Genomic DNA, 20,941 nt, shown 5'->3' with positions numbered 1-20,941 from the left:
GTGTATTCAAAATCCTAATTATGTAAATTACATCTAGAAATCACACAATGGTTCCACTTATACAGATCAGAATCACACCGGATTGGTATAAATACAGCCAGATCAATTTAATGTAGAATGTTTATATAATTTGTCTACTAAACACTTTCATAATTTTACGTTTTTTTATTTTTATTTTTTTTTATTTTAGCAATGTCCAAAAATTTAAGTAGGTCAGTATTTTTTTTGTTGCTTTATCAATTTGCTCTAAGTTCATCCACAGGCTTAGAGCAAGTACAGTGTTAAGTGATCACAATGCAGAGTACACACATACAGTACCCACTGTCAGACTTTGATTAGTACACTCTCTATTACATGCAATCTGCCCACAGACTATGTATTTACATGTAGGTTTCTAAAACAGATGGCACCTCTGTACAGGAGAATCCCTGAGATTTGGCAACTTCATCACTAGAGTATATAGGAAATTGTAAATCTCATTTAGGGGAGCGCAATGTTTACTGCAGCCTGTTAGAAAATGATTGATTTTTGCAATAATTGATGAAGCAATAACACAGAAAAATTAGTTTCACAATAGGTTTTTATGTTGAAAAAAGTAGCCTAAGATAAAAAAACATTTTCACTACAAATTCCCCATATAATGTGTAACCCCACTAATGTGCACTCTGCAGTCATATTTTCATAATGTGGCTGAAAATGCATTGTTTTGAGGCTTGCTGCTTTTTTAAGTGCATATGACATATTTAAACATTCGTAACCTCTTTCCTACTGACCTTAATATGAAAGCTTTCGCTATAAAAAAATGTATGTGGTAACATGACCATTGACTTACGTTAGCATTATTTAGAACCATCCATTTATAAAAGCTTTAATATCAATGCAACTTAGGCCGTCTTAGGCAGTCTTTCCTGCTGTCTCTGAGGAAGATCTACACCTGGCAGAATTGCACCCCACATCTGAAAAATTGTGCTTAAATGGGCACTGTCAGATACAAAAACTTTTTACATGTTGTACATCTTGGCAAAACATTAACCTTTCTAATATACTTCATAAGAAAATGTTATTTTATTTTTACAGAAATCATGGCTTAAAAAATCATGGCTTTGTCCAAGCTGAAGCACAGGCATGGACAAAGTCCAGTAAGTTAGGGTGGGCTACCATAGCTGATTAGTGGCCGATCAGCAATTGGTTAGGCCATCTATGATATAGTTCCAGAAAATCACTAAAAATGTATTAGGTTCGACAGGTAAAAAGCATGTAAATGCTCAAATGCCAATACCAATCACAGAGGAGCACTATCAGACAGGAGAGAAAACAGGGGAGTACTATCAGACGGGAGAGATCACAGAGGAGTATTATCAGACAGGAGAGAGTACAGGGGAGTGCTATCAGACAGGAGAGAGCACATATGAGTACTATCAGACAGGAGAGAGAGCACAGAGGAGTACAATCAGACAGTAGAGTGCACAGAGGAGCCCTATCAGGCAGGAGAGAGCACAGATGAGTACTATCAGACAGGACAGATCACAGAGGAGTGTTATCAGACAGGAGTGAACACAGAGGAGTGCTATCAGACAAGAGAGAGCACAGAGGAGTCCTATCAGACAGGAGAGAGCACAGTGGAGTACCATCAGACAGGAGAGAGCACAGAGGAGTACTATGAGACAGGAGAGAGCACAGATGAGTACTATCAGACAGGAGAGAGCACAGATGAGTACTATAAGACAGTACAGATCACAGAGGAGTGCTATCAGACAGGAGAGAGCACAGAGGAGTACTATCAGACAGGAGAGATCACAGAGAAGTACTATCAGACAGAAGAGAGCACAGAGGAGCAGGGGCGTACCTTGAGAATTTGGCACCCGGGGTGGGCCCTTTGTTTGGCACCCCCCACCCACACCCCTCCTTAATTACACCCCACACCCGCACCCCCCCATAATTACACCCCACTCCCTCCCCCAATTATACCCCCCCTTAATTACACCCCCCTCCTTCCCCACCCTCCCTCCCCTTAATTACACACTGGTGCCAGAAAGTTAAACAGATTTGTAAATTACTTCTATTAAAAAATCTTAATCCTTCCTGTACTTATTAGCTGCTGAATACTACAGTGGAAATTCTTTTCCGTTTGAAACACAGAGCTGTCTGCTGACATCATGAGCACAGTGCTCTCTGCTGACATCTCTGTCCATTTTAGGAACTGCCAGCGTAAAAGGATATCCCTATAGCAAACATATGCTGTTCTGGGCAGACAGGGGAAATCACTTCAAAAAGAAAATTATTTCCGCTGTAGTATTCAGCAGCTAATAAGTACAGGAAGGATTAAGATTTTTTAATAGAAGTAATATACAAATCTGTTTAACTTTCTGGCACCAGTTGATTAAAAAAAATAATAGTAATAAAAAAAAAGTTTTTCACCGGAGTACCCCTTCAAGCATTTGAATGAACCTAATTTGTAGAACCTAATGCCTTTTTAGGGATTTTCCAGAACTACGGTATATGCTTGATGGCCTATCCAATTGCTGGGAACCATATATTAGCTGTTTGACACTTCACACTAAACAGTGAATGGGGCCTGAAATTGTGCACTGTTCATTCCATAGTGGTCCTGCTGAGTACCTGCAGCTCAGCTTCTATTCACGTCATTGTGGGGCACCATATCGCTGATTGGTAAGGGTGCAAGATATCAGTAACACCACCTGCCATATCGGGTCAATGCATAGGGCGATAGAAGCAAGCTTTGAAATCGGTCCCCCTTCTCAAAAATCCATTTAACATATGGTCCCCAGATAGGGGATGTATCAGATATTAAACTGATAAGAACAGATACTACACTTAATCTTAGCCAAAAAGCAGAGAAGCGATGATTGATGGCCTATCCTGTATATAGACTATAAATCATACAGTCTAGGAAAACTTCACAGAGAATAAAAGTACAATTTGAAAAGGCTGTGAAACCAGGGCGGGTGCAAGGATTTCTGCTTACACAAGCAAAGCTTCATTTTTAAACCCCTCCCAGCCCCTCCCATGGCTCTGTAATCTTTGTGCTCCAAAGCAGCCCCTTGGCTTGCCTTATTATAGCGCCGGGCCTGTGTGAAATTCTGATCCTTTGCTCCAGCTCAGCAAACCCAATTTTGGAATGTTGCTCCATATTGCATTGTAAATGCCAAGAAAGGGACATTAACACAGAGTACCCTATTTTAAACCAGCCAGGAGACCCTATACAGGAAGTACCCTGTAGGAACTACTACCACAGTCATCCATGGTGCAGCCCCATCTTCAATGTGACATCCAAAGAAGTGTCATTGGACCCTCATGGGGATTTCTAAAACTTTGTTTTGCTATTCGGAAACTTTATTTTTGTCTTATCATTCAAAAATTTGAGAATTAACCCAGAGTAAATTTATAAATACACACTGGTAGGGATAGATATGTATAGCATTACTAATAATAATATGTTTTATTTAATCATTTGGATCATATGAGCTATAAATGTACAATCTAAAAATCTGCATGTGACATATAAAGAATAGAGTTAGGTACACAAAAAATATTCTATTTTCTAGCTTTTTCACGAACAGTATTATAAATTTGCACCAATGAACATTATTCCTGCTCATGTGTCCTCCCATGGGCAAAGTTCAAGCATGTTTACCATGTCTTTCAATAACTCTGTTTTCAGTCTATATTGACAAAAGACTGGAGCAAATACATCAGACGAGAACAAATGTGGTTTAAAAGCAGAGGGAAAGAGAAGAGGTAGCTTAAGACAATTAGGATAATGGAAAGAACACATAATCTAGCCTAGAACATAGAACCAGAATCTCATATATTTATTATGCTTTATATATCATATGGATAAAGCCTTGGGAGATATATATATTTTTTTATTTGCTTATTACAATATTTTGTTACTTTATAGCTTAATTTACTAAGGACATATACATCTCTAGCATTATCACAAAGAGTCATCACAAGAGTCAGAGGTATATCTATGGGGAAGGAGCTAGGGCTCTGGAACACTCAAGTAGAGATATGGAGAGGGGCACAGGGCATGGGTCTCAAGAAGTCTCCCATTCCCTTTTGTTTTTCTGCTGCTTTAAGTTCCAATAGCGGCATCTTCTTACTGACGGTTGTAACCTGGTCTATGCGGCTCAGTTAGGACAGACAGTTGAGCAAAAGACATGTTCTGCCCTGATCATTACAGCTCTCTCTCAACTGGGACAACAAACTGCAGGAATGGTGAGTATGTGTTATGTGTGGGACAATGAGTATGTAATGGTAATGTATGTATTTGTAATGTGCGTGTATATGTATGTAAGGATTATGTATGCAATGTGTGTGAAATTGTATGTGTATGTAACCTGTATGCATATGTTTATTTTGTGTAACGTGTATATGAATGTGTGTATAATGTGGTCTGGATGTGTGTGTAATGTATGTCTGTGGAGACAGCTTCTCCTGGGCCAGGCACGGGGCATTTATCAAACCGGCGCTGGGTTACGGGTTACAGTCTTTTACTGAGGCTGGTGTAGTTGGTACAACACACGCAGTATTGCCTTGCCAGGACTTATGGTGCTTTTCACCCATTGAATGATTTAGACTTGAGATTTGAGACTTGAAGATATCCGATGCTGACTAGGGTTCTGGTAAGGTCCAATTACTATCACCGCCAGAGTATGACTCACCAACTTCTGTACAGGGGAACACTTGCAGAATGGCGGGGCTGACTTGAGAAGATATTTTCTTCAGGCTTCCCTCTGGATCCACCTCAAACTTCCAACTCTTTTCTCACACTGCAGCTCACATGTAACTCTGCTCAGGAACAGGTCTTAACTGGAACTAGTCCAGACCTCAACTAGACTGGGGCCACTCCTCCCCCCTTAACTATATACAGGACAATTTGTGGGTTCCCATTGGACAGACAGGGTCACCTGGTTACTACTGCACCTCTCTCTCTCAAAGTTACAGTACATAAAGAACATAAGGAATGAAGCGAACACAGTGAATATGATAAAGTGCATGAACATGATAAACAATGCAACAATGGGCCCAACACAAGTGCAGCAGACCTGCACGGGAAGATCCGCAGCCCACAGGACAGCGTTAGGTCCCTTCATGAGGCATGTCCCTTGTAACATGCACTCCATCAGGGGACAAGGCACATGCCTCATGAAGGGACCTAAGAGGTCTTGAAAGCTTGCAATCTATATCCTCTCAGTTAGCCAATAAAGGTATCATCGCTACTCCACTTGTCCCGTGTATATAGGTGTAATATGTCTTATATAGTAGTACTATAACTGTAATGTGTGTCATATGGTGGTACTGTGTATGTGTATGAAATTGATGCATGATGTTTATGTGTATTTTTATAAGAAAGAAAGAACGAATAGCTTCAGCTATCAAGATGACCTAACAATGCAGATAAAACTTCCATTCTGCAGCCATCACACCCACATGAAGCGGGGAGTTGCAATACAGTCCAGTTTTACATGGGCGGCGATACATAATGGTCTACAATCTGCAATTCACATCTTAACTATTGGATAGCAACATATAGACACATATAGCATATACACCTCCTATGGTGAAGCTATGTTTTTTTAAGCAGGTCATCTTGTGCCATTAATCCCAGGATATGTCATGCCAAGAGTAACAATAAGAAAGGCCATATCTGTAACATTATCTCATAACTATATTGCTTGTCAAGGTGAATAGCACACAATAAAATTCCTTTTTTTTTTTTTTTTATAAAGCACTAACATATTCTGCAGTGTTGTACAGAGCTTGTCATTGGCTCATATTCCAGTGGGGCTCACAATTTAAATTCCAAATTAATCTATTAGTATGTTTTTGGAGTGCTGGCGGATACTAGAGTACCTAGAGAAAGTCTATGCAAACATGGGAAGAACATACAAACTCCTTATAGATGTTGCCCATGGTAAGATTTGAAGACAGGACCCAGAGCTGCCAGGCATCAGTGCTAACCACTTCGCCACTGTGCTGCCCATATAATAAGTGTACAGTTAGTTCTTGAAGTTCATGTGTTAGAAGCAAGAAAAATGGTCGTTCGTAGTAACTAAGAGATTTTGACAAAGGCCAGTTATGATGGCTAGATGACAGGGTCAGTGTCTCTCCAAAATGGAAGGTCTTGAGGGATGTTCCCAGGATACAGTGGATAGTACCTACCAAAAGTGGTGCAAGAAGGACAACAGGGGAACTGGCAACAGAATCAAAAGTGCCCAAGAATAATTTGGTCACTTTTGAATGCTGGCGGTGCTTTCACTCTAGTGGTAGCAGGATGATGGAGTCCACAACCCACGCAAGTGGCTCAGGTAGTGCAGCTCATCGAGGATGGCACATCAATGGGAACTGTGGCAAGAAGGTTTGCTGTGTCTGTCAGCGTTGTGTCCAGAGCATAAAGGCGCTACCAGGAGACAGGCCAGTACATCAGGAGACGTGGAGGAGGCAACAACCCAGTAGCAGGACCGCTACCTCCGCTTTTGTGCAAGGAGAAGCACTGCCAGAGCCCTGCAAAATGACCTCCAGCAGGCCACAAATGTGCATGTGGCTACTCAAACGGTAAGAAACAGACTCCATGAGGGTGGTATGAGGGCCCGACGTCCACAGGTGGGGGTTGTGCTTACAGCCCAACACCGCGCAGGACGTTTGGCATTTGCCAGAGAACACCAAAATTGGTGTGTTATCTTAGTGTTCCCTTCTTTTTTTGAGCAGTGTAGATACATTGGTGTTAGAAGACAGTACATAGTAACTTTCTATATATGGGGCTGCTTAGCTGCAGACCAGTTAGAATGCCAATGCTGATGCCAATTCATTGGTGAAAGCTCCTACCAAACGGAAGTGTAAAACAGAACTATAGCATGGCAAAGTGGAAGAAGTCGGCCTGGTCTGATGAATCACATTTACTTTTACATCATGTGGACGGCAAGTAGCTTGTGCATTGCCTACCTAAGGTAGAGCTGGTACCAGGATGGTACACCTCACAACCTATAGGACCTAAGGGGTTATTAAGAAAAAAAAAAAAACATAGTTCATTTCTTCCAAACACAGAATCACACCTGGCTGTGTATGGTATTATAACTTAGCTCCATTCATATCAAGAGAACTGAGCTGCAATATCACACACAACCTGAGGACAAGTGTGGTGCTAATTGTTGTAACAATCAGCTCTGTTTTTCTAATCCTGGATTACCCCTATAGGTTAAGTTTCCACACAGGTTTTTTTCTGGCGTTTTTTGGAAAATTGCCAATGCAATTTTGGCCAAAGCCAGAAGTGTAATGAAAAGGAATGGGAAATATAAAGGAAGGGCTTTCTGCTGTATCCACTTCTGACCTGTGTGGAAACCTAGCCCTAAGAATCTACTGCTAATGTCGTATTGTCAGATATCATAGGACAAGACAGAACTGTTCGGCTAGGTTTCCACACAGGGTTTTTTCTGCCGTTTTTTTGCAAAACTGCCCCTGCAGTTTTTGTGCCAAAGTCAAAAGTGGATCCAGTAGGAAAGAGAAGTATACGTCCTTCATTTATATTTCCTGTTTCTTTTGAATACACTTCTGGCATTGGCTCAAAACGTGCAGTTGCAGTTTAAAAAAAAAAAAAGCCTGAAAAAAAGCCTTCTGGTGACATAAAGGGACCTATCCAATATTAGGCAGGTGGATTTCATGGTATGGTTTATCAATGTGTGTTGGCACTAGATGAATGTATGCAAAAGCAAACACTTCATTCCTCACTCAAATAGTAAAATAACATAACTGCAAGCTGAGAAATGTAAAATGATGTGAGATAAACATACATCTGTTAAAATCTGCCCACGTCCCTACTTCTTTAGCAACCTCAGGTACAGTGGTAAATTTTACAATGATAAATGTATATGTATATATATAATTATTATTATATACATTTAAATATAATAAGAGATAAATATATATTCTGTATTAAGATCACAGAATTCTGCAAACTAATTGATTAGGTTTGAATCCAATGTGTGATGAGGCTTGAAATGTGATTTTCCTATCTCAAGTACATACGCACATACATACGCATACAAATAAATGATCTCAATCTATGGCTAATGTCATAGGAAGCCTGTTAACCTTACTATGGTCTATAAAGTGTGGGAGGAAATCTACGCAAAGATGCAGGAAAACTCCATGCAGTACATGTAAGAAAAAAAAGTTATATATATTATTTTTTTAAGTATTCACCTACAGACCTACCGAAAAGGGCACTGTGTAGAATCGGAAGCCCCCCAAAGTTACAAAATGGCATTTATTTTTTTCAATTTTGCCCCACAAAGATCTATTTTTTTTTTTTTCGTAGTAAAATAAAATTAAACCTATATAAATTTGGTATCCTTGCGACCGTATGGACCTACAGAATAAACAAATGCCACACAAATATTTTTTTTCTGGTTTCGCCGTAGATTTTGCGGTAAAATTATTAATAGTATTACAAAGTAAAATTGTTGACACAAAGAACAAGTCCTTATATGGATGTGGAAAATTGAAAGTGTTATGATTTTTAGAAGGTGAGGAGGAAAAAACTAAAGTGCATAAATGTAAACATCCCCAAAAAAGGGAAGGGGTTAAAGGAGTACCCACGATCTGAAACTTATCCCCTATCCTTAGGATAGAGGATATGTTTTCTTATCCCGGAGTACTCCTTTAAGGGGTCAAGACATTAACCTTTCTAATATACTTCATAAGAACATTTTATTTCCTTTTTCATAAAATCATGGCTTATAAAATCATAGCTTTGTCCAAGCTGAAGCACAGGCATGGACAAAGTCCAGTGAGTGAGGGTGGGCTAGCACTCTGCTGTCTGATAGGACAGGAGAGAGCACAGAGGAGTCCTATCAGACAGGAGAGAGCACAGAGGAGTGCTATCAGACAGGAGAGAGCACAGAGGAGTGTTATCAGACAGGAGAGAGCACAGAGGAGTGCTATCAGACAGAAGAGAGCACAGAGGAGTGCTATCAGACAGGAGAGCACAGAGGAGTGCTATCAGACAGGAGAGAGCACAGAGGAGTACTATCAGACAGGAGGGAGCACATAGGAGTACTATCAGACAGAAGAGAGCACAGAGGAGTACTATCAGACAGGAAAGAGCACAGAGGAGTGCTATCAAACAGGAAAGAGCACAGAGGAGTACTGTTACGCTGAGCGCTCCGGGTCCCTGCTCCTCCCCGAAGCGCTCGCGGCGTTTCTCTCCCTGCAGCGCCCCGGTCGGACCCGCTGACCGGGAGCGCTGCACTGACATTGCTGGCGGGGATGCGATTCGCATAGCGGGACGCGCCCGCTCGCGAATCGCATCCCAAGTCACTTACCCGTCCCGGTCCCCTGCTGTCATGTGCTGGCGCGCGCGGCTCCGCTCTCTAGGGCGCGCGCGCGCCAGCTCTCTGAGACTTAAAGGGCCAGTGCACCAATGATTGGTGCCTGGCCCAATTAGCTTAATTGGCTTCCACCTGCTCCCTGGCTATATCTGATCACTGCCCCTGCACTCCCCTGCCGGATCTTGTTGCCTTAGTGCCTAGTGAAAGCGTTACTGTGTTTGTCCTTACTGTGTACTTGACCTCCTGCTATTGCTTTATTGACTACGATTCTTGCTGCCTGCCCCGACCTTCTGCTACGTCCGACCTTGCTCTTGTCTACTCCCTTGTACCGCGCCTATCTTCAGCAGTCAGAGAGGTTGAGCCGTTGCTAGTGGATACGACCTGGTTGCTACCGCCGCTGCAAGACCATCCCGCTTTGCGGCGGGCTCTGGTGAAAACCAGTAGCAGCTTAGAACCGGTCCACTAGCACGGTCCACGCCTATCCCTCTCTGGCACAGAGGATCCACATCCAGCCTGCCGAATCGTGACAAGTACTATCAGACAGGAGGGAGCACATAGGAGTACTATCAGACAGAAGAGAGCACAGGGGAGTACTATCAGACAGGAAAGAGCACAGAGGAGTACGATCAGACAGGACAGAGCACAGAGGAGTACTATCAGACAGGAGAGAGCACAGAGGAGTGCTAGCCCACCCTCACTTACTGGCCTTTGTCCATGCCTGTGCTTCAGCTTGGACAAAGCCATGATTTTATAAGCCATGATTTCTATAAAAAAAGGAAAGAAAATTTTCTTATGTAGTATATTAGAAAGGTTAATGTTTTGCGAAGATGTACAACATAAAAAAGGTTTTGGATCTGACAGTGCCCATTTAAGTGCAATATTTTACTAATATTCCTATCCAAATCCATAACTCTCTCAAATCTAAACATGGACCATTACCACAGGATCCTATAGGCATGGGCACAGGTCTGGACATAAAAGGTCTGACTACTGTAGACCTTTATCACCTGTCAATTATTTAGGCGACCTGGATTGCAGTAGACCAGTGTTTCCCAACCAGTGGGCCTCCAACTTTGACTGTCCAAGCATGATGGAAGTTGTAGTTTTGCAACATCTGGAGGCACACTGGTTGGGAATTACTGCAATAGACCCTTTATATTTGTAAGCTCTGACAGGGCACAGTGATATAATCTTATACAGATATCACAACAATAGACAAAATTCATAATAAGGATTATTCAATTCCAAAATCATCAAGTGACATCAAAGTTAGTTTTAAAAGGTTTGGTTCCCTGCATTTGCTGCATAAACTGGATATTTAAGGGGTCAGATCAACCAAAGTGAATTTACTATAAATGTAATTTAGAATGAACAATTGATTTTAAAAATGCATTATACTGAAACAGTATTGTTCCTAAATTACCCTCTCCCTCAAAAGTATACTTGTATAGTTTTAATCTTGGATATAAAATATATAAAGAATTGTAATGCTATTTACTAGTGTGACTGAGACCTCACAACCACCAAAATTTGAATGTAAACTAAATATTATTACTATAATCCATATTCAGAAATTTCATCATTTCTGAATATGGATGATTTAGATACTTGAATGAACTATACAAGAAAACAATGGAGAATACATCGGACATGGTAAAACCTGTCATTTTACACTGATACAGTACAGGAAAGGTAACATCTATGTGTCCACTTTAGATATATATATATATATATATATATATCTTCAAAATATTGCCTCCTGTATATATAAAACTTTAACTGCCCCCTATTATAACACTCTTTCTTATATACAAGAATATAACTACTATAATGCTCCCCCCATATACTGTCTTCGGTCCTTTATACAGACTCCAAAATAAAATGGAAAAAAATCTAGATAATTTGAAGGAAATGTCAGAGACCTTCCCATGCTAAAAGATTTGGGAGTCCTAGACATACACTTGGTTTGGCTAAAGTTACATTAATATAATGATGAGAGAATAGCAATTGACAAACATCTCAGGCACCACTTGCTCTATAATTTCACCGTTGCTAGGCAGATTTTATTGGAGACTAGAAAAATAGGTGTAATGATCTCTCCTAACCCCCCAGTCTGGGTCGAGGTAATGGTAGCCACACAGGTGTTTGTCTGAACTGCACTCGACCCTAAACTCTAATCTGAGCCTGCTCCGTAAATCCTATACCTGTATTCTGAACCCTAAATCTGAGTTTGCGTCCCGAAACCTGTACCAGAGCCATTAACTTTTACATGTAAATTCCAACTCATTCTTAGGTGCTTAGTTGAAGGAAAGGGTCATTTTAGGGTATTAACCTGAAACCTCCATTTCCAGAACTACAAATCTAAGACTTCTGTTCCTGCATTAGCTTTGCTGTTCTAGGACCACAAGTCTTGCTCTGAATTGTCTGCTTAGTAAACTCTTTTTTTTTTACAATGATTTAGACTTATTTAGGGAATCTGTTAACACTTTCATGATGCCTGAGGCATCAGGGAGGTGCCCAATGCTTTCTGCCTGCCCACCAGCCTTGATTGATAGACCTCTCCCTATACCCAAACAAGAAGAAATCTATAAATGAAGGATGGAAGGGCACAAGAAAACCACAGGGGACTGCCCTAATGACTTATTATTCAGGCAGCATAAGAACTCTTAGGCATCATAAAATTCACAGTGGTCCACAGGGGAATAACTAAAATCTGGTTGGATAAGAAATCCTTGCTTCCTCCTGTTAAGTGACAGAGCAGGGGGCCACTGGCTTTATACTGTTGCTTACACTTTACAAATGCAGTTGATATCTGTGCTCAGCCAGAGATCAATGACAGGTGTCCCATATCTCTAGACCCCCCCCCCCCCATCGGCACAGTTGCAGGCGCACCCCCTGCAACCATGCTCCTTAAACCCTTGTTGGTCCCTCAAAATACACTATTAATTGTTAAGTTGAAACTATTACATACACTATTATATTTATTAAAGCCCACAAAATAAAACAAAATAAGAAAAAGTAGACATTAACCAGAAAACTAACATAAATAAACAAAGTCTTTACATAAACATCAGAAAGAGCCTCTGGAAGCTGTGTAGAGGACAGGCACTATTCTAGGGTCATGAACAGAACACAACACAGAGTACTAGTTAATTAAATGGAACTGCCCTCTCATATTGTCCAAAACAGCAGCTCATCCTGGCACTGGTAAGGAGCAGTAAAATACCTCATTATACTGTAGAAAGGTTCTACTAGAAAGCCAGTCAGTGCATGCACTTCAGTAATACAGGTGCTTCCCTCCCTAAAATGCCTACTCTGGTTGGTTTTTACACATGCCATGGATCCAGACTGACTGACTGTAACCTGAAGCCATTGAGAATAATTAAGAAAGAATATACGGGAAGGTTTATCATTGGCTTTGGAGTTGTTTTTAGGTGTATACCGGTTGCTATTTAGGCGCACTGCTGCACGTGGAAGTTTTTTTTCTTGCAGCTTTTGTGGGTCCACATGTTTTCCCAAATGTCTGTGTTGTACAATGTTTTGATTTTGACTTTTGCAGTGTCAATTAATTTATCAACTGCAATTTTTTAAAAATGTTGCAAATTTTTGTGCAAACACCTCCATAAAGTTGCAAATATACACCAATCCAGACATGGCTTAGCTTTTTGGTGTGTGTGTGTGTAGAAAAGTCCCAAAATTATGCACGAGTAAACCAGAGAAAAACGTAAATGTCGGGAAATGTATCTGTACAAAATTATCAAATGCCCTGCGACCAGTTAATAAATTTAGTGCACCTACACATTAACAGCACACAAAATAAAGGTGTACAAAAATGTGTCACCTACAATGATAAAGTCCCCCATAGTATCTATACTACAGTGTCATATGAAGGGTTTATTTTTTCAATGCGCAGAATTGCGGACATCAATTATGACACTGTACAGGTTCCATGCATATAGCTCTACTACGTGTATAAGGCATTATATATTGCAGTCTTCCAATTACTTTGCTGCTCTGTTTGCTGTAGTTGTTTATTACAAACATAAACACACAAACAGCAATAGTAAAACACCTATGGTTCCATTAATATATGGTAACATTTACATATGTTGCAGTTTTTTTCATTTTTCCCTTTCTAAATTTTAGGACCATTAAATTCTACCAATATAATGTATATGTGCAGATTTGACTATTTATTATTCGTAATATTAATAGCAACAAACAATAATAATAATAATTTTGTTATAGCAATATGAAAAAGACATAACTAGTACTAGTTATGTAGTTTTACTAAAATTATGGTTAAGCATTCTTAAGTTAAATGCAATGTTTAGTTGCTGGAACATTGCTTGTTTGTTACATTATTATATAATTGTATTATAAAGGTTGTTGTCAAACCTAAGAGATTATATCCGTATATTGACAGATTACATTCTGCCATAACCAGGAGACTGTAATCGGCTGAAGGATCTAGATTTCAGGGAAAGACGGCTTTGTGATGTTGTCACACACCTGTATTTGCATGAACAATTTAACTATGATGTATTTATAGTATCTATTCTACTGTGTATAGATTAATAATATTTTTTCACAAGATAAGCCTCCAGCTAATCAGTCTCCATTGTCAGAAATTACAATAAGTTACAGTATTTTTCAGTGTTATAAAGTAAATATGTATTGTTGCCTCTCCTGTTTATCTTCACTTAGAATTTAATGTGCACTCAAGTGTAACAAAGTGACCGGATAAATGGCAAGTTTGCAAATAACACACTATCTGTGTGAGTTTTCAAATCCATATGAACTAACTCCCAAACCTATAGACAAGTAGAAATACAGATAAATTAAATATTTTGTGTCAAGTATTTGAGCCCTTGGCTGGCTATATACATAAGATTAAATTCTGCTGAAGATTAGTGTTGCTCGTGAATATTCGCAATGCAAATTTTATTCGCGAATATCGCATATTCGCAAATTCGCAAATATTCACAAATATAGCACTATATATTCGTAATTACGAATATTCATTTTTTTTTCACAGTACACATCACTCCTCTCTGCTTCCAGCTTGTGTGGTGTAAAGAAGGCTCTAATACTACTGTGTGAGACTGTCGTGTGCGAAAATTTGCATATGCTAATTTTCGCATATGCGAATTTACGCTTATGCTAATTTTTGTATATGCTAATTTTTACATATGTTAATTTTCGCATACGTGAATTTTCACATATGCGAAAATAAAACAAGAAGATTACGAATATGCGAATTTATCGAATATATGACAAATATTCGTCCATATATTCGCAAATATTCGCGAATTCGAATATGGCCTATGCCGCTCAACACTACTGAAGATGCCATTGTTTAGGATGTATAGGGCCGCCTGAGTCTCCACGATGGCAGATGTCATGGAACAGTTGACCATGTTAGATTTCATCATGACCAATCCTTTTGTATTAGGGGAAGTAAGTTGCCCCCAGAGGTGTCTGGCAGTAGCTTTTCCTTTATGCCCATTCAGAGTACTGGCAAACTCAGCAGAACCGAGTGGGCATGAGTGTTGGAGGATTGTGAGGGCCCTACTTCACTCAACCTACACACTCCATCATTTTACACTGAAATGGATAGATGAAGATGTGTAGTTGAGTCCTCAGAGGTATATTACATTTTCTTGTACCTGCCTATGAAATAATGGGGCTGTTTAATAATGTTATGCTGTCAATATGTTATAAACAATTCTCAGGTTTTGAATCATTCCATAGATAAGGGGTCTTCCCAACCTAGACATATGTCATATCAACAGTCTAATATAAGTAGGTGTCCCATCATTGAAATTCCATCTATTGAAACAGACAGGGCCCATTGCCCCTTTTCCACTAACTAAGGCTGTGGCTATTATATGAATGTGAAAGTACAATTTTGACTGTTAAGAACTGCCTGCCATCAGCAACTTTACATGGAGAAGCATCCTGCAATCTTTTGTTAACAACATCAGATCTTTCTCCCAAGCTCTTACCTCTTTTTCCACGCAGAATGGAAATCCGACAGAAAAGACCTGACAACCAAATTGTGGCCCATGTCTGCTTTATTACCACCCACTGGCCCACTTGCATCTTACTACTTGCTTCCTCATTGTGACCGACAGCCACTAGAGAAATACTGATATACTGATCTGAGGAAGGGAAGGGAGGGCAATCTTTTTATTATTTTTATCACAAGAAGAAAAGAACAGAGTCGCAACTCACCGCACTGTACTGTAAAACTTCAGGCTTTAATGCAACATGCAACAGGGTCCATAAACAAAGACGTCCGACCTCGGAAGAAGACGGGGAGGGTGCAGGGGAAAAACAGAGTAGACAACAGACTGTTTCACATCCAGTGATGCTTCATCCGGTCTCTAAAACTCAGGTGATCCTGTGTGCTTAAATCACCTGAAGTCACGTGATATAGGTAAAACAAATATACAGCATATGTATATATATTAAACACAAACCTTTCCAAAAACACCCAAATAGTGAAAATAAGGTAAAAAATAGGATCTAACCTAGCGTAAATGCGTCTGAAAAGAATTAATAATGATCCCATCAAGTTTAAAAACCAAGCAGAGACCATGCTCAAAGATTTTAGAGCTAGGGGGTATCCAGAAAAAGTTCTTTAAAGTGCCATGGAAAAGGTTAATAACAAAAGTAGAGAAGACATTTTAAAAAGCCCAAAGAAAAAAGCCATTAATACTGTAGAAAATAAAAAATGTATCTTCTCTTTTCAGAATACCAACATGAACAATGCGATTCGTAATGCTATACATAAAAACTGGTTTTTGTTGGAACATGATGTAGATTTACAAGAAGTAGCTGAGCGCAAACCTATTGTTACCTATAAAAGTAACAACACTATAGGAGGTTTTATTAAAAGAAGACAAAGAAATAATGATTGGAAAAAAAAAGAATTGGTTGAGCAATATAGCCCCAAATGGTAACTACCCATGCAGAAATTGTTCCCAATGTAACCTTAATTTAGCTAAAAGTACATTCAATCTAGGTGGTTATAATATTTATGTAAAGCAGTTTATAACTTGCCGCAGCACCCACGTGGTATACTGCATAATATGCAACTGCGGGTTATACTACGTGGGTAAAACAAAAAGACATTTGTTTAAACGTATTAGAGAACACCTGTACTCTCTAAAAACAGGAGTAGGAGCATCCCGTTTTATTGCACACATGCGTACTGTACACAATAATGACCCGAGAGCACTTCACTTTGCGGGCATAGAATGCATATATGACAATATGAGCGATGTGAATAAGGAGCTACGGCTCGCACAGCGAGAAATCTACTGGATAAGTAGACTGAACGAAATAGGTCCAATGGGACTTAATGAAAGGAATGACCTTTCACCGTTCATATAATCGCATTTACGCTAGGTTAGATCCTATTTTTTACCTTATTTTCACTATTTGAGTGTTTTTGGAAAGGTTTGTGTTTAATATATATACATATGCTGTATATTTGTTTTACCTGTATCACGTGACTTCAGGTGATTTAAACACACAGGATCACCTGAGTTTTAGAGACTGGATGAAGCATCACTGGATGTGAAACAGTCTGTTGTCTACTCTGTTTTTCCCCTGCACCCTCCCCGTCTTCTCCCGAGGTCGGACGTCTTTGTTTATGGACCCTGTGGCATGTTGCATTAAAGCCTGAAGTTTTACAGTACAGTGCGGTGAGTTGCGACTCTGTTCTTTTCTTCTTGTGATTGATATATTCTCGTACTACATGGTTTTCATATAGAGTCAGCACCCCGCCACCCACAGACGCCGACCCTGAGGCTATCTCCCGAGTAATTCATTACACCTGCTGTGCCATAGCCTTTCTTGGTTTGAACTATTTTTATTATTTTTATATTTAATAAACGGTCCTGCTGAGGATCTCTGATACCACCTCTGGCTCCATTCTCCATTTGATGTCTCAGAGTCTGCAGCGCCTGACACCAAAGGGTTCTTTCCTATACAACATCTTCATGTTTCCCAGGACAAGGTGTTCTTGCTTCCTGTAACCCGTTGGCATGGCAACAGTTCCAGGGCATCTGTACCCCATTATTGGGGTGATAGGCTCTTTTTCTACTAACTTGAGGTGAGTGGCCATTCACCAGCAAACACGGGTACTCCCTGTGCTCAATTTGTGGTGCTATTGAGGGTAATACACGAGGTGCCGGTATCAGTCTCTCTTTTTTCTACTTCTACACTAGAGAAAGAGAAATGCCAGACATCATAACAAAAAGGCTTATATCTATGACTAGCCATATCTTGCTTTGTGCCAACTTACACCCATGTTTTCCTTCTGACAGGTCTGCCTTAAAACACTAAGGTGCCCATGCAGCTTCCAATACCTGTTGGCCAAGTGTTCATTCAGCCAACAGAGAAGAGGTGATATAAGCTATTGCTAGACAGAGAGTCGGGCAATTAAATCCAACATGGTCGACCCTACTCTTTACATTAGAGAGTCTACTGGCCCTGCTGTAATTGATGGGTCGGCTGAATTTCGCTAAAGTGTATGGGGACCTTAAATCAAAACATCTTTTTTATGTCCTGTCAGTGAAGTGATAGCCTAATTGTTGGACAAACAGACCTGATTTCAATCATCTTCTGTTTGTTGTATTAATGTTATTTATTTATTTGTTTATGTATTGTTTATAAAAGTTATTTTTGATGCTGACTCTATACTTAAAAAAGATAAATTGTGTGTAGTCAACATTCTGGTTTAACAGAATGCCTTGGACAGATGACGGGTTATATAATGTAAGCCCATTGTGTTGGTGCCTAGATGTCATAAGGCTTATGTGTGACACAGTTCAGTGGCTCTAGCTAACAGATGCTGGTAAAAAAGCAACAGCCATATTGAAAATAGAGAAATAAAATGTGATAAATACTTCTCCAGAGAATAATGTTAATGATACTGATGTGTGTCTTGTAAGCTGTGGGCTCTCATATTGTAATTCTCTTTATAATGTGGCTGGAAAGCAGTGAGTATAAGGAGCTGTGATGCCACCTGACTGAACCCCCTACCCAACATACGCAATAAAAAGATTGTGATTTCCAGTGGCAGCTCGGTAACTGTATGACTCACATTACCAAATCCATTCTCTCATCTGCCAGCATCAGTATTACATGCAGATGCCTAAATCCTCATGATGAATCTATGACGAAATATCCCAATCTTATCCAGGAGGTTAAACATTTGACTTTGCCCTTACAATGGAAACCTGTTTGCATCATTTAACCCCTTCAATGCATGCACTGCATGAAAGGAGATACTAAGGGAAATGGGTGTATTGGCAGTCAGTCAGTCTCATGCAGATAAACCTTTGGAGTTCATATTGTTTTCAGAAATGTGTGGTTACAGAAATCACATGTCACAAACTGCATAATAAGAATCCGAATATTATATGAGGTTACCATTTGAAAAGTCATATAGTTTAGTGTAAATATTACATACAGTTAAGCTGATATGCAGTATATTGCACTCCTAAGAGTGATGTAAGCACAGAGGGGGAACAAGGTGCTAGTCATGAGTGCAGTATTTATGAATGAATGATGCCATTTTCTGCAAGGCTGTAAACATCTGTTTAGGTAAAGTGGAGAGACAATTTAATACAATGAGAGCACAGTACAGGTGGGATGTGCCAGGTAACATTTGGAAGAACATGGCAAACTAATAGCAAGCACTCCCCCACTGACCGTCACCAGCTTATATGAATTTCTACAGCATGTATACAGTAACAGAATAATCAATATAGAAAAATGTTTTGGCTTACCGGACCAAGTAATTCATAGCCCAGTTCTTTTGCTAGCAACTCTGCTTCTTCTGGACCACCCGGGATCTCTGCCGCCCATTCATTCACATATCGTCTCTCTACGCCAGACACGAATAGTAAGCAGCATGACGAGAAGATAGACACCACAGCAATGCACTTGTAAGGCCAGCATCCTCCTTCCATTTCAACACGTATCTGTGCAATATTCACCAAGGATATTACTGCTCTTTAAACCTGTATTAAATATAAAACCCTTCGCTTTCGCCTTGTTGCCTAGTGAGCAGATGTCAGGAGCAGGTTTCTCGTGTGGAGTCTGTGGCTGGAAAAAAAAAACAACCAACAAGAACCTTTCTCCACAGTCAATGGAAATGAGTATTTACACGTCAAAACTACGTCAAGCACACTTGCAGCGTCTTAAATCTATACGGTATTCCCAAGGGAGGAGAGATGCTAAAATAGGAAGCAGGGATTCACGTAGCTCCACTGCCCACGGAGAGATCAGTCCGTGTAATTAGACAAGGAGACGCCCACACTGACTGAAGGAAACAGCAATATCATGCTCAAACAGGCTCCAGATCAGCTGCTTCCACTGAGTGTCAATAGAAAGCTCCACTGGCACAGACAACTGTATGTTTTTCTACATGAGTCTACACTACCATGTCATATGACTAACAGCCCAGGATCACGAGAAATAAAATGCAATACAACACTTGTGTATATGAATATATGGAAAGATATGAGATACAGTATATGGTACATAAATATATTGATTAGATATATAAGAAATATCTACTTTAATACATATCTACTGATTTCTCGAGAAATCAAATTTAATACAATTAGTATGTCATATGACTAACAGCCCAGGATCACAAAAAATTAAATTCAATACATTTATGTATATGTATATATGGAGAGATAAGAGATATATGGTATCAGGAGTTATGTGATACATATGGTACATAGATATATAGATTAGATATATGACAGATAGATAGATAGATAGATAGATAGATGATAGACAGATAGATAGATGATAGATAGATAGATAGATAGATGATAGACAGATAGATAGATAGATGATAGATAGATAGATAGATAGATAGATGATAGACAGATAGATAGATGATAGATAGATAGATAGAGATAGAAGGATGTGAATAATTTAGATAGATGTGAATAATTTTCCATGTAATATTCTTTGATATCATGCATTATCTATACAATTCCATAACTCATCCCCATAATACAATGCATTATTTGTAGTGTCACCGAACATTTGTCATTGATTGAGTTCTTTGGCATTGCATTGCAGTCTTATTTATAACACATTGTGACATCACAAAGGGTTTTCCAAATTACAGACTTAGCTCTGTTATATCTGCTAAATGTATCTCTGTACTCTATGTTCCATTAGCATTATCATAATTCATTAAAGGAGTACTCCGGCGCGCACTTTTTTCCTTTTGTCCCGTCCGGGCTACAAAATAAAAGAAAACACACTTTCTCTTACCTGCCAACGAGCTCCCGGAGCTCCGGTACACTCCGGTACAGGTGTTCGGTCCCCAGGCTGTATTCTTCTTACTTCCTGTTAGCCCGGAACATCACACGGAGCTTCAGCCTATCACTGGCTGAGGCGGGACATCGCTGCGGCCGGTGATAGGCTGAAGCTCCGTGTGACGTGCCGGGCTAACAGGAAGTAAGAAGAATACAGCCTGGGGACCGAACACCTGTACCGGAGTGTACCGGAGCTCCGGGGGCTCGTTGGCAGGTAAGAGAAAG

The 20,941-nt window shown here is 39.8% G+C and overlaps 1 protein-coding gene and 1 non-coding gene across 2 annotated transcripts in view; both read right to left on the bottom strand.

Annotated features, from left to right (window-relative positions):
* PCSK1 (proprotein convertase subtilisin/kexin type 1) overlaps window positions 1-19,731 on the bottom strand; it is a 68,851-nt gene extending 49,120 nt beyond the window's left edge. Inside the window, exon 1 of the mRNA XM_056537634.1 lies at window positions 19,160-19,731. Coding sequence (XP_056393609.1) covers window positions 19,160-19,342 — 183 coding nt within the window. The 5' untranslated portion in view covers window positions 19,343-19,731. The remainder of the gene's footprint in view (window positions 1-19,159) is intronic.
* On the bottom strand, window positions 2,672-2,865 carry LOC130337448 (U2 spliceosomal RNA). Its single transcript, XR_008878330.1, has one exon. It is a non-coding gene; the product is annotated as a U2 spliceosomal RNA (small nuclear RNA).
* Window positions 19,732-20,941: the final 1,210 nt, after the last annotated feature.

Source organism: Hyla sarda, chromosome 1 (genome assembly GCF_029499605.1).
Source record: "Hyla sarda isolate aHylSar1 chromosome 1, aHylSar1.hap1, whole genome shotgun sequence".
Classification (NCBI taxonomy): domain Eukaryota; kingdom Metazoa; phylum Chordata; class Amphibia; order Anura; family Hylidae; genus Hyla; species Hyla sarda.
This window is presented reverse-complemented; position numbering and strand designations above follow the sequence as displayed.